At 39.1% G+C, this 14,111-nt stretch overlaps 1 protein-coding gene and 1 long non-coding RNA gene across 3 annotated transcripts in view; one reads left to right on the top strand and one right to left on the bottom strand.

Moving 5' to 3' along the window:
- The window catches only part of LOC120621747 (atherin-like), a 64,030-nt gene extending 54,318 nt beyond the window's left edge, over positions 1 to 9,712 (top strand). Inside the window, exons 2-6 of one of the 2 annotated variants that reach the window (XM_039887355.1) lie at positions 226 to 250; positions 451 to 520; positions 4,713 to 4,762; positions 5,214 to 5,339; positions 6,864 to 9,712. In XM_039887355.1, the coding sequence (XP_039743289.1) occupies positions 226 to 250; positions 451 to 520; positions 4,713 to 4,729 (112 nt within the window). In that variant the 3' untranslated portion in view covers positions 4,730 to 4,762; positions 5,214 to 5,339; positions 6,864 to 9,712. Of the gene's footprint in view, positions 1 to 225; positions 251 to 450; positions 521 to 4,712; positions 5,340 to 6,863 lie in introns of both variants that reach the window. The other variant, XM_039887357.1, reaches the window with a different exon arrangement.
- On the bottom strand, positions 473 to 14,041 carry LOC120621749 (uncharacterized). Its single transcript, XR_005658288.1, has 3 exons — positions 13,982 to 14,041; positions 6,341 to 6,481; positions 473 to 626 (listed from the first exon to the last, which is right to left on the bottom strand). It is a non-coding gene; the product is annotated as an uncharacterized LOC120621749 (long non-coding RNA).
- Between the last annotated feature and the right edge of the window lie 70 nt (positions 14,042 to 14,111).

The raw sequence follows: 14,111 nt of genomic DNA, 5'->3' as shown, positions 1-14,111 counted from the left end.
GCCTGAGGATTCCTTCTTTTTCAGCCACCCCAAACAGCTACTAATTGGGTTTATTCCTTTTAATTCTCATTCTCTCTCCAGAGTGTTTTCTCCTCTGAGCATATAAACATATCACCATCCTTTCTTACAAAGTCAAGATCAGCTTACATGAATAAGAACAGTTTATACTGACAGAAGCACTCCAGGTGGCTTAGCTAACTCACCACAATTGCGTTTTCTTCCTAGGTTGGCAAAAGCACTTGGGCCAGAGGTCAGTGTGTCCTTCCCGCCAGCTGAGAACCTTACTCCACCCTTTGAGTGTTCTATTCAGAGTGAAGACCAAAGGTCTTCAGACTAAAAAAATGCCTTTAATTCAAGCCCAAGTTATGCGGGAAGGGGTCCCATCTTCTGCTGTCAGGGCTGAGAGGCTGACCAACTTGGAGCATCCTTGACCTTTCTTCTTTCTCCCAGATGTCTAATGAACTTATGTCCAGTTTGTCTTCTAACCCTCCACAGAAAGTTTCATTCTGCCTGGCCTCTGGTGAGTTGGGAAGGCTGCCAATCTGAACACAAAAATGGAATTGCCTGAGGGTAGAGATTCTTCCAAAGTTCTTGGTTGTCAGAGAGATGAACATCATCAAATGCCTCTGAAAGAAAAGATAAAAGATATCAACATTGTAAGCAGTTGTGAGATTAGACTGTCGGAGAGAGTAGGCTCAAGATGAGGCAGGAGAAAATCCTTCGGTGGAAATGTTAGCATGATGAGCCAGGTTTCTGGGAACTTATCAGAAAGGCCAACTTGAATGGGCACTAACGAGTCGATGACTCAAATCCAGAAATGAGTAAGACCATAGCAACAGAAGTCATACAAAGGTGGCATGCTATGTAATTGTAACATCCCTTAGGGACAGGCACTGGGCCACAGGATGAGATTGGCTGACCCCTGCCTAGTGAGCAAATAATCAGATATTTAACTAAAATTTGGGCTGTGAATATGCCCAGAAGAATTCTTAGTGCTTGTACTTAGCTCTCCCTATCTTTTATTAAAGCCATTCTTTGGACAGAAGATGAAATGAGATGTGGGAAATCTTAAAAATGTATATGATCAGGTCTATCTGAGCCTTGTATATTGTAGGTACTCAGAAAGTGGTCTACTGTTTAAAACATAATAGGGCTCATCCTCTGTCATGGGGCTAAGGCTGTAATCTTTAAAGAGTGAGAAATAATGACAAAGTTGAGATTGTCCCACTGTGGTGTGTAGATGGGCTGCCTCTCTGCTGGGACAGGGCTTCATCTATTTATTTCAAAATGGGTAAATGTTGGGGGTTCCCTTGGCCTTAGAAGGAGTAAGACATAGCACCGGGCATTAATATACGTCTTGAAATCAGGCTGAAGGTGTCAGATGTGGGCATAAACATAGATCTTGAAACCAGGAAAGTAGCCTTTCTCTCAATCTCGTCACTTCCAAAAATATCTTTCCAAGATATTCTCTATTGTTTTGTCCAGTGCAGGCAGCTCTTACTCAGTTTGCCTTATAAGGCATTTCAGAGTTTCAAGAGCTCTTGCCATAGGAAGTTCTTCCTGCTGTTCTGCCTGAATTGCCTTCTGTTTAATTTTAGTTCATTATGTCTGTAAAGTCAGGGAGGGCTTTATGGAGCAAAAGGTCCAATCATCGTGGGAAGAATGAATCATTTCAAGAACAGTGAGTTGGGCTGGAAGGCAAAGGCCGCTGAGAGGCAGGAAGCTGGGGGTGGGTGGGTTATTAACAGCATCAAAGCAGTCTGTCTTCTCTCTCTGTTACTCCCACTAGGGGGTGCCCAGCATTCCAGATTAATCACTGTTCCTAAGAAGTAGAGGTTTGAGGGAGCATCTCCTAATAGAAGGAGACTGGCCGACTCAGGTTTCTTGCATCTCCACTCTGATTTGAGAGGAGATCTGGGGTGGGAGGAGGGTAGAGGGTGAGGGGCAGAGTTTCAAATCAGAAAGTACACATTCGCCTCTTAAGCATTTTAGGACTCTCAATGCATGAAAAACCACTGACTGGTATTAAAGAAAGTGACTGGAGTAATTGTGGACCAGAAAAGTCCCCCTGGGCCCAGCTTAGGTGGTGGCATATTTTACCCCTGAGGGTCAAGAAGTTGTGGGGATGAGATACGAGCATGGCCGAGGGATTGGTTGGAGCTCAGGGATGCAATGAAGATGAAGGATGAGGTGAGATTCTGAAACAGAATGGATAACAAACAGGTGCGGACGAAGGTCAGGGAGAGGTAGGAGTATTTTGAGGGTCTCAAAACATCCAGGCCTTCAGAATGACCACAGCAAAACTTTCAGTTATGAATAGTATTGTGGAAAGAACATGGAACTGGGACCTTGACAGACAAGAGTTCAAATTTCAGCTCAAGCATTCAGTAGCTGTGTGATCTTGGGAACTTAGGTAAGTTATTCAAGCTCTTTGAACCTCAATTCTCTCATCTTCAAAATGAGACTAATGATAACAGGGTTATTTGAGAATTTAAAAAATAATGCGAATAACAAAAACAGACACATAGATCAATGGGACAGAATACAGAGCCAAGAAGTAAACCCACACCTATATGGTCATTTAATCTATGACAAAGGAAGCAAGAATATATAATGAGGTAAATACAATCTATTCAATAAATGGTGTTGGGAAAACTGGACAGATACATGCAAAAAAATGAAACTGGACCACCTTCTTATACCATATACAACAATAAACTCAAATGGATTAAAGACTTAAATGTAAGAACTAAAACCATAAAACTCCTAGAAGAAAACACAGTAAACTCTCTGACTGCTCTTAGTAATATTTTTTTCTGATATGTCTCCTCGAGCAAGGGAAACAAAAGAAAAAATTTATAAATGGGACTGCATCAAACTAAAAAGTTTTTGCACAGTAAAGGAAACTATCAACAAAATGAAAAGACAGCCTACTGAATGGGAGAAGATATTTGCCAATGATACATCTAATAAGAGATTAATATCCAAAGTTTATAAATAACTCATACAACTCAACACCAAAACCCCCAAACAATCCAATTAAAAAATGGGCAGAGGACCTGAATAGATATTTCTCCAAAGAGGAAATATAGATGGCTAATAGACAAATGAAAAGATGCTCAATGTCACTAATCATCAGAGAAATGCAAATTAAAACCACAATGTAAAACCACTTCACATCTGTCAGAATGGCTATCATCAATAAATGAACAAATAACAGGTGTTGGAGAGGATGTGGAGAAAAGGAAACCTTCCAGCACTGTTGGTGGGATTGCAAATTGGTGCAGCCACTATGGGAAACAGTTTGGAAGTTCCTCAAAAAAGTAAAAATAGAACTACATTATGATTCAGTAATTCCACTTCTAGGTATTTATCTGAAGAAATCCAAAACACGAATTCAAAAAGGTATACGCAACCCTATGTTCAATGCAGCACTATTTACAATAGCCAAGATGTGGAAACAACCTAAGTGCACATCAATAGATGACTAGATAAAGAAGTTGTGGTACATATATACAACGAAATATTTCTTGGCCATGAAAAAGAATGAACTCTTACCATTTGGTACAACATAGATAAACCTAGAGGGTATCTTGCTAAGTGAAATAAGTCAGACTGAGAAAGACAAATACCATACGATCTCACTTATATGTGGAATCTAAAGAACAAAATAAATGAAGAAGCAAAACGGAAATAGACTCATAGATATAGAGAACAAATGGATGGTTGCCAGTGGGTGGCTGGGTGAAAAATGTGAAGGGATTAAGAAATATAAATTGTTAGTTACAAAATAGCCATGGGGATATAAAATACAGCATACAGAATAGAATCAATAACGTTGCAACCTATGTATAGTGCCAGGTGGGTACTGGACTAATCAAGGAATCACTGCATAAAGTATATAAATGTATAACCACTAAGCTATACACTTGAAATGAATATAAAATAATATTGAAAGTCAACTGTAATTGAAAACAAAAAAAAAAAATACATGTAATAATGGAGGTAGGAGTCACTAAGTTTTGAAATGAACAAAGATGTTTGCAAGGCAGAATGCCAGTTTCAGGCAAATGAGAGACTGGTATAGTAGAGAGATCCCCAAAAAAGGCTAAGGCCAAATCAATATTAACAAAAGTGCTGGTAAATATTCTTTGTGTGCGTAGCATGTTTATTAAAATATACAACTTTTACATACAGCATGTAGAAATATGAGTTAAGATTTACAAGTTTCAGATTTGATAATCCTGTACTGTTACCAAAATTTTTAAGATAATTTCTAATCCCCTTATCTGGGAAACTATTTTTAAAATACAATCTCTCTATCTTTTACCTTGACTGATATGAAGTTTGTTTTTTTTTAAAAAAAAAAAATAAATAAAAAATAAAATAAAATAAAATAAAATAAAATAAAATAAAATAAAATAAAATAATAAAATGCCTACCTAATGAGATGAAGTAAGGTGAATGAAGCATTATAAGTAAAATAAGAATTACTTGAACACAAATACTGTAACATGGTGACAGTTGATCTGAAAATTGAGCCAACTACTAAGTGACTAATGGGCAAGGGAGCATATATAGTGTGATTACTCTGGGCAAAGGGATGAGTCACAGCCCAAGCAAGATAGAACAGGATGTCACAAGATTTGATCAGAATAGCACACAACTTAAAATGTATGAATTGTGTACTTCTGAAATTTTTTATTTAACAGTTTTGGACCTTGGTTGACCGTTGGTAACTGAAACAGTGGAAAGCAAAACTGTGAGTAAGGGGGACAACTGTATGTCATTCTCTATATACTAACATGTGTCTGACTTCTTTGGTTCAACACCATTTATATGAGAGTTGTCCACATTGTTGTTCACAGCAATAGTTCTTCGTTTGTTTAAAAAAAAAAAAAACCCAGCTCTGAAGTTTTCCATTTCAGTAATATCTCATAATTATTTATCCATTGCTATACTATGGTCATTTTGGATGTTTCCAGATTTTGTATAATATGTATGATTTACGAATATTCTTGTACATGTTTTTTGGTTGATACACATGTAGGAGTGGAAATGCTTGGTCATGAAGTATTTAATGTTCATCTTTAGAAGACAGTACAATACAATATCAAATGGGTAATATTATGGAAAGAAAAGATAATGCATATAAAGCACTAAATACATCTATTCTTCTCCCTTACCCTTTTCCCTATGTGGAAACGACTGAGGGCAAAGAAAGGAGATGAATCTACTGCTGTGGTTCTTGTACCCCGAGACCTCGAATACCAGATCTGCACCCTCTGGGCAACAGCGTCCTCCTTGGTTTCTGGAGTTTTCTGCACCGTAGAACTTTGGTGAGTGTGCAGGGCATGCTGGAGAAGCCCTGGTTCCTCTGACTTTTGGGTCAGCCTTCGTACTTTGCAGGCTTTGTGGACAGCATTTAGAAACCAACCCCCAAATAAATCTTTAGAGGTCACCTAGGTTTCAACCTTGGAGAATTAGTCACAGAGTGCCAAAGCCTGGCCTGGAGTCCAGGCGCAATGCTCTCCTGTATCACCAGTTAACCCATGCTAATGTGACAATGATTCACAATTCTTTGCAGCATTGTTTTCCAAAGTATGGGCCATAGACCACTTGTACCAACGTCTGCGGGTGGACTTAATAAAAATGCAGATTCCTCACCCCCTGACAGACCTGTGCAATCAGACTCACTAAAGTTTAAAAGCAATGGTTTACAAAGTTACCCGCCCTGGGAGTACACTTTCTCATGAAAACATAATCCACCAGAGTACTCTTTTGTGGGGGAAAGTTGGGGCCCTTGAGCATATTTGGTGGTTCAGAAATCATCCCCTCCAGGTGTTCCTGACCCCACCCATTTGTAGAGCCATCTGTGTCCCTAGTTACTTACTTCCCCTGGAACTTCCTAAATGTTGGAGCCATCACTGTGAAGGTCACAGGAGGCCATTCTGTGGATATACGATGAGATACTGTGATTCAGAAAGGTCAGTTTGATTCGCTCTTGAGCACAGTAATAACCAGGCCTCCTGTCAAGGTGGTGGTGGAAGGGGGAGTTTTGGTTCTTGTTTCTGGGGATTGAGCAGCACTAAGATAAAAGATGACACTGGCCGCCACTTCCTTTGCATTGACGGGAGATTAGCAGTGCTCAGGCTGAGGAATGGGGGCAAAAATGACCCTATCCTCTAAAGTTGTGAATTCTAATCTCTCTGTCAAGAGAGAGATGGGCTCTGAATGTGTGAACAGACTTCCCAAGCTTTCTCCTGCCAACAAGGGCTGCATGAACTGGCTTTTCAGAAGGAACTTGTGACTGTGGATCACTCTCTCTAGAGGCGCAAACCTTTTCAGACTTAGAGAAACAGCAGTGGCAGCAGCTTCTGCATCAGGTTTTGACCAGCCTTGGAGTTAAGAGGGTTTGCCTTGTCTTCTGGGATGTCTCTGCACTGTAGAACTTCAAGAGGTGTTCAGAGCGTGCTGAGAGCTGCAGAGAGATTTTGCAATAAGGATTCGCATCGGTTTCACTTACCCAAAAATGACCGTTAAAATGCTACCAGGAAGACAGTTGTTGCTGCCTTCATTCTTTTTTTTTTTTGTGGGAAATTATTATTAATAAAATAAAATAAAGCAGGTCATTATTGTATAAGCATATGTCATTGTCCTGAGTACCTACTTAGCCTGCAGGCTGACTCCAGGAGGTCAGGGGGCGGGGCTATGTGGAGCTGGTTTCAGCCTCTTTCCTTCAAGAGGGGCTGCAGCCCTGAATCTCCATCCTAATCTCCATTTTAATCTCCAGCCTTTACTGGTGGTAAAGAGCAGCCCTCCACAAACCATCCCAATTTATTCTTTTCCTTTTTGTTTTCTAGGAACAAGGGGGATTCATCTGACTCAACTGGAGGTGGCTCCCTTCCCTAATTTATTGTTCTATTCCTAAGGCTTCCCCCCTACCAGGTTCAGTGTGAACAGACAGGAGCACAGGAGGATGCAACCACAGCAGAGCTGCCCCTCTACTGGGCCCAAGGCAAAGAAAAATCCCAACCTCTTTCTTGTCACCATCTGGTTTTGTTGAACCTGGAAAGGAAATAAATTCCAAAGGCAGGAAATGACCTAGAGACCATAACAATATCTGAAAAGCCAAGCCGGTGCTTCCGTCACTTTGTTTCAAACTATTCTAATCTGTGTCCCAGGAAGCCTAACCCATTACCAGATGGAGAACTGTTTTCAGATGCCTCTTGGCATCTGACACTCCCGGCTGGTGACATTTGCATATTTCAGAAGGCAAACCTGTCCCTGACATCTTTAAACTTCCGTGAGGTGCAGCCCCAGGAAAGTCCTTGGGTCTCTGGCTGACAGCACCAACCATCTGATGTGCTTCATCTGCAGCTGAACTGCTGCTGGCTTCCAGCCTAGAACACTAGCACACTGTGTCTGTTCTTGAAGATTTGCAGAATCTGAAATCAAAATGCCCCATGTTGCCAGAAAAGGCTGGTTTCCTTGCCTGCTTCCTAATCCCTTCTCACCAGGCTTTCCTAAAGAAACCCAATGAGTCAGAAAGGAAGAAAACGTGTCTGAGGGAGATCTGGGAGTGGGCTGGTTCCTCTTTTTTGCTTCTGAAAATTTCCTCCTGTTTTACAGTGCTGGTAATGGTTAGGGACTCGGTTGTACGTTTTCTGTTTCTTCCTCTATCAGCTCTCACTTTGAGAGACCTTTCATTTACCACCCATGGAATTAGCTGTACAAAGGCAGGAGGCCCTCTGATGAGGAATTAGTCACTGTTGCAAAGAAGTTTTGACTTCATTTTTATTCCCCAGGAACAAGGCAAGAAAAAACTCCCACCTCTATCCTCCGAAGGAGCCATTATTCAACTGCTTTGTTCTGGCCCAGGGAACTGTACTTTCCCTAGGCTTTTAATTTTTACTGAACACCATCCATCAGTCTTCCCACTGAGGGCTGTGTGCCAGTTGGATTCTAAACACAGAGAGGTGGCTTCTGAGATACCTGCTCCAAACAGGTATCCTGTTAATCCCCCCAGGTCATTGGAAAGTAGCTACAGTTGAATGAATAATGTGCCTAACTCTTTCAACACTTTCAAATGTTAAACAGCTTAAAGTATAAAGAATCCAATATTTTTGCTGACATCTGGTTTATAGAAAAGGTCCAGCAAGAAAGAAGTGGGAAGTTCAGCATCAGGCTGGGGAAAGTGGGAGCAGCAGTGGAGGGCACTGCTCGCCTGTGCTCTGGCTTCAGATACTTGTCCTTGAGTGCAAACCCACTCTATGTGCCACTGTCTAAAATTTTGTTCTGTTTGTTAGGAAAGAAGATTTAAAAAGTATGTTTAAAAAAGCTTGAATTTATCCCTGGAAAGAGACTGTAGTCTCCATCACAAGACAATAGGTAAATATCAGAGGCACATTGTTATCAACTACATGTAGCTGGTAGTAAATGGTAGATAAAAGAAGCTAGAAGATCTTTATAGAAAGGTAGAGGGGGTGGAGAGAGAGAGAGAGAGAGAGAGAGAGAGAGAGAGAGAGAGAGAGGTTTTATTGTTGATGCCAGAAAGAGACAATCTTGCAGGGATATAAGAAATATATGAGTCTCTCTCTCTCTTTCCTTTTCTCTGCCTAAAGAAAATGAATCAGGAAAAAGCTAAAAACAGGAGGCAGAGGGAGGCCATCTCTCCAACTGTTGACACCAGCCAAACAAGATAAATAGTTCATATTTCAACGATAACGATGAACACAAGATACTGAACCCGAATGAAAAAGGCTTTCAATTTCAAGCTATGCCTAAGTCTCAAAATACTACTATCAGAGCCACTCACATGGTCCAAGGGACTTTTGACTGCAATGACAGGAATTTAGGGAAGTGAAAGAAATACAATTGAGTGGAAAAATCAGGATTAGATTAAGAGGTAATTGAGAATTGTTAGAAATTAGTGAGAATGATTAAAAATTAGTGAGAAAGGTATAAAATTATATCTATTTTATACTGCTCTCAGTCTTGATTTAATTGTCTATTAAAAAATAAGAGTTAAAAACTATTCTTATTTAAATATATAACAGAGGCAAAGATTTTGTTATGCTCCCTGGAGGCACATATTTGGGATGACTGGCCATTTAAGGCCTTCCAGTCTTCTATAACCGTCACCATAGACAAAGAACAAGAAGGAATACACAGCTTCTTGAGTACTAGCAGCAAAAGGTCAGAGTTATAACATGACAGTGAATGTTACCTTCTGCTTAACCCCAGGCTTAACAGAGGTAGTTGCTAGACATTTAAAGTAGATGCTTATATTCTGAAAGTGAGGGAACAGAATCAAAAATGGAAAAAGAATAGAGCCATGAGTCCGAAACTGTGCTCTAGGTGTCCAGGACACCACAGCCAACTCAATGGGGCACGTGGCGTATATTAAATGTTGAGAAATACGTGGTGAGATTTGACATCTGTTGGACACCAAGTGAACTACTAGGTCAAGATAGTTTACAGTTTCAACATTAAATTTTTCTCCATTCCTTTTAAAGACGTCTTATCGTTGAAAAGTGGGGTTTTTAGCAGTTGTTGTAAAATGCAAAGACCAAGTGAAAAACCAGTGTGGACCAAAAGATGAAGGTGGTAGGGTCTATTTAGGCACCAAGGTTTGAGAAGACATTCAGTGCCCAAGTGGCATTCTCTTATAAGTAGCTCTGGTGAAGAATAAAAAAAATTTTTTTTTCAATTTACGCATTAAGTATTTTTTCCAAATAGAGATGTTGTTGGAAACTAACTACTACATAAATGATATTTCTCTTAGGTATTTCTTTTGGCCTAGGGGCTCTGTGAAAAAATTACTGACATACGCAGGTGCCGAGAATAGAGAAAGTTTGGAAACTTCTGGATTAGAGTAATAAAAATTGTATCAATGGGCAAAGGTGGATTTTAATGGCTTAGGCTCATTGGTGAGAATAAAAAAGTAATTCAATCCTATTTCCCCATACCAGCCAGGGCACTGCTCCTAGTCTTTTCCACTGTTCACATATAAAATGAGCATTCTTAGTCTAAATGTTTATTTCTTTATTAATGTGATTATTTGGTATACTACTAGAAGTTGTACAATGCTTCTCAAATTATCTTCAGTGAAGGGCATTTAAAAAAAATTCCAATCCGTCACGGACTATCCGATGGTTAATTTTGTGTATTAATTTGGTTGAGACACATGTGTTTTGTGCTGCTGAGTTGGCCCTGACTCCTGTCAATCCTGTGAATGAATGATGTCCACAATGCCTTGTCCTCAACAGCCCTGTTCAGTTCCTGTAGACTCATGTTTATGGCTTCTTTCATGTCAATCCACCTCATAGTTGGTTTTCCTCTTTTCCTGCTGCTTTCTATTTTTTCCTAGCATTGTTGTCTTTTCCAAAGAATCCAGTCTTTTCATGATGTGCCCAAAATGGGACAAGTTTCAGTTTTGTCATTTTTGCCTCCACTAACATTTCAGACTTAATTTGTTTTAAGATGCACTTGCTCATTTTTCTGATGGTCTAGAGTATCTGTAGAGCTCTACAGATTGGAGTATCCTCCAATGTCATATTTCAAATGAATACATGCTTTTTTTTTTTTTTCTATCAGCCTTCTTCACTGTCCAAGTTTTGCATTCATACATGGTAATTGGGAATACCAGAGTGTGGATGATTTTAGCCTTGGTGTCTAATGACACAGCTTTGCCCTTGGTGATCTTCCTAATTCTTCCATTGCTGCTCTTTCCTAGCCTTCTCTTGATTTCTTGGATGTAGTCTCCATTTGAATTGATGGCTGAACCAAGGTTAGCAAAATTCGGAACAATTTGAATATCTTCCTTGGTTATGTTAAAGTTGTGTATTTCTTCTGTAGTCATGATTTTTGTCTTCTTGATGTTCAAATACAGTCCTGCTTTGGCACTATATTCTTTTAGTTTCATCAGACGTCGTTTCAAATCATTGCTACTTCTGCCAGTAACATGGTGTCATCTTTGTATCTTAAGTTATTGATATTTCTTCCACCAAGGTTCACTCCTTCTTCCTCTGAGTCTAGCCTAGTTTTTCGGCATGATATGTTCTGCATACAAATTATTAAACAAATGGGGAGATAAAATGCCCTTTTTTCTGACACCTTTGCCTATAGGAAACTATTCTGTCTCTCCATATTCTTCCCCGATAGTGGCTTCCTGTCCATAATACAGGCGATGCATCAAGTCAATCTAGTGCTGAGTCATACCCATTTTTTTTCAGAGCAGCCATAGCTTTTTATATTCAACACAGTCAAAGGCCTTACTGTAGTCTATAAGACATAGACTGACCTTCTAAAATTTTTTGGAGCACTCCAATATCCACAGAATGCTCACAATTAGATCCTGAGTGCCTCTTCCTTTTCTGAATCCAGCTTGAATATCTGGCATTTCTTGATCTGTGTAAGGTAGCAGCTTTTGTTGCACCACCCACCTAGAGGATCACTTTACTTGTGTAGAAAATTATTAGAGCAATGGTCCTATAGTGACTGCACTCCTGGGCCATGGCACCCAGATATTTGGTCACACATTATCCTGGATGTTTCTGTAAAGGTTTTTTTTAAAAATGAGAATAACATTTAAGTCAGTAGACTTTTAGTAAAGCAGATTATCTCTATATTGTGGGTAGGACTTATCCAATCAGTTGAATGTCTTAATGCAACAAAGACTGAACTCCCCTGAGCAAGAAGGAATTCAAGGAATTCTGCTGGTAGACTACATTTGGACTGCAACTCTTCCTGAAATAAATTCTCTCTCTCTCTCTCTCTCTACACACACACACACACACACACACACACACACACACACACACACATCCTCTTAGTTTTGTTTCTGGAGAACTCTTACACAGATTGATGCTTTAAAAATGCAATAAAATTAAATTTCTAGGAAAATGATCATATCTTAGATATTGTGGAAATGTTAATTTGTTATAAAAGTTTCTAAATTTTTGCTTTCAATTTCTATATTTAATTTGTCTAATTTGTAATGAAGAGTTTGTGGAAAACACTATGAATAGCATTAATCTCATAAAAAAGGTAAATATATACATATATGCATATGTTTATTTACATGTACATTTATTTGTTTTTTTATTTTGAACTAGTTTTAAATTTACCGAAAAGTTACAAAATTGGTACAGAGCTTTCCTATATATTCCCTCACCCAAGTTCTTTTATTTTTATATCTACATAACCACAGCACAATTTTCAAAAGGAAGAATTAACATTAGTACAAAACTATAAACTATAGAGTTTACTCAAATTTCACCAGATATATTTTAAATAGTGAAGGCATAACTCTAGGATGTGCAAATTTAGTAGATACTGGGCCAGAAAATTTTTGTAGAATGAGTTGAGACCATTGCTTTATTTTGTTTTTGTAGATAAGCCATCTGAGAACTAGAAAAGTTTGATAGTAACCGTGAATTGTTCTGTAGAGAATATACAAACCACAAACCTCAATTAAAAACATCTCACACAAGTTGACCAAGCCAATACCACATCTCCAAGATCGTCTATTATTACTGCCAGAAATAACGAATTCTTTTGTATCAGTGACAGAATGTATAGAAAAGCGATGTTTGACTATGGATCTGAAATGTCATACATTTTTGGCCAAGTCACCTTTTGTCATCTCTTCTGTGAAGCTTTTTATGACCTTTCACAGGTAGAACCCACTGTATTGGCTTTTTGGGCCTCTACTATAATGACTGCAAATTTCTGTCATGGCATCTTTAACACTTAATTGCTGTAATTACTGTGGTGCCCTCTAAATTGTGAGCTACTCGTGGGCACAACTCTGTTTTATTCACCCTGGCATCTCGGTGCTTTGAATAATGCCTTAGGCATGGAAGACATGCAACACGTGGTCAGTGAAGGAATGAATGAATAAATCGCACACAGAATATTCACATTTTTTCCCTACTTGATCTTGTTGGGAAAAGAGCCCATAACTTGAAATTATTCCAGTGAAAAAGACAATGTTGCAAGTATATTATAAAGGAAAAGCTCTCAAAGGCCTTGTGTTTGAGAAACAGATAGGCTTTGAAAGCTGAATAAAGAATACTACCTTTACAAATAGCACAAGTGTGTGGGTGCTGACTCACTTTATTCAGTAGATGCATTGTACTCCACAGGTAATTTTATCCACCTTAGTAAAGTCTGCTTTCTTCTTAGGCTGACAAGTTATTATTAGTTATCATTATTATTCAGCATTTCTACAGTATGTGTTTTCAAAGTGTAATGTTCCTCATTCTTAATGAGCTATGCAGATGTAGGTAATGAAAGGGGGTTAATCTAGTCTCACACAGTACTGGTATTCAATAAATTTTTGCTGACTGATTCATCACTGAACTCAACTGGGAACAGGCTGATGCATATTGGTGGGTAGAAAGCCTTCCCACTTCTACCTGGAAGTGTGGGAGTGAGGTAAGACAGAGGGTAGGGCCAGAGTACAAAGGTTGGAGAAAGAACGAAGTGGGAATTCCTTTCAGATGGGAGGGGAGCAGCTTTCTGAATCTCTGACCAACTTCAGCCATCCTCAGGGCACTCTGGGATTATAGACAGGTCATGTTTATTTGCCTTGTGAAGTAGCAGATGCTTTGAGATTGGAAATGCTGTTTCTTAGGAACAAATAATTTAGAGACTGCTTTTATGAGTCTGGTGATCAATTTTCAGCATTTTACTTATGCTTTTTATATCACCTGATTATAAAGCTGGGGAAAAATAAGATACCTACCAAGGAAAACTTATAGAAATTCAGATCTTAGCCTTGGTCTCTAATGTAAAGTAATACTTGAATATGTCCTATGAAGTATTCTCATAGGAAGTGTTATAATTGTGGCAGGGCAACAAGCGACAAGGAAACTGTTGATCCTAAGGGTCCCTAGTGGAAAGGACAGATTGAATATATAGTTGAGAAATGGAGAGGGGAAGAAATTTACTTGCTATTTCTTAGAAACCTCACCTCCTCCTGGAAGCCCTGCTCAGTGGTTTGTTCTGGTTCTGTCAGTTGAGAGACGAGAAGAGTTTTGACAGTGGGAACTGGGTTCAGGTTGTTGCCTTAAAAAAGAATACTGTATCAGGTCCCTGGTAAG

The sequence above is a fragment of the Pteropus medius genome, unplaced genomic scaffold (assembly GCF_902729225.1).
Source record: "Pteropus medius unplaced genomic scaffold, Ma_sr-lr_union100, whole genome shotgun sequence".
NCBI lineage: Eukaryota > Metazoa > Chordata > Mammalia > Chiroptera > Pteropodidae > Pteropus > Pteropus medius.
Note: the sequence above shows the minus strand (reverse complement) of the source record. Positions and strands in the feature narration are given on the sequence as shown.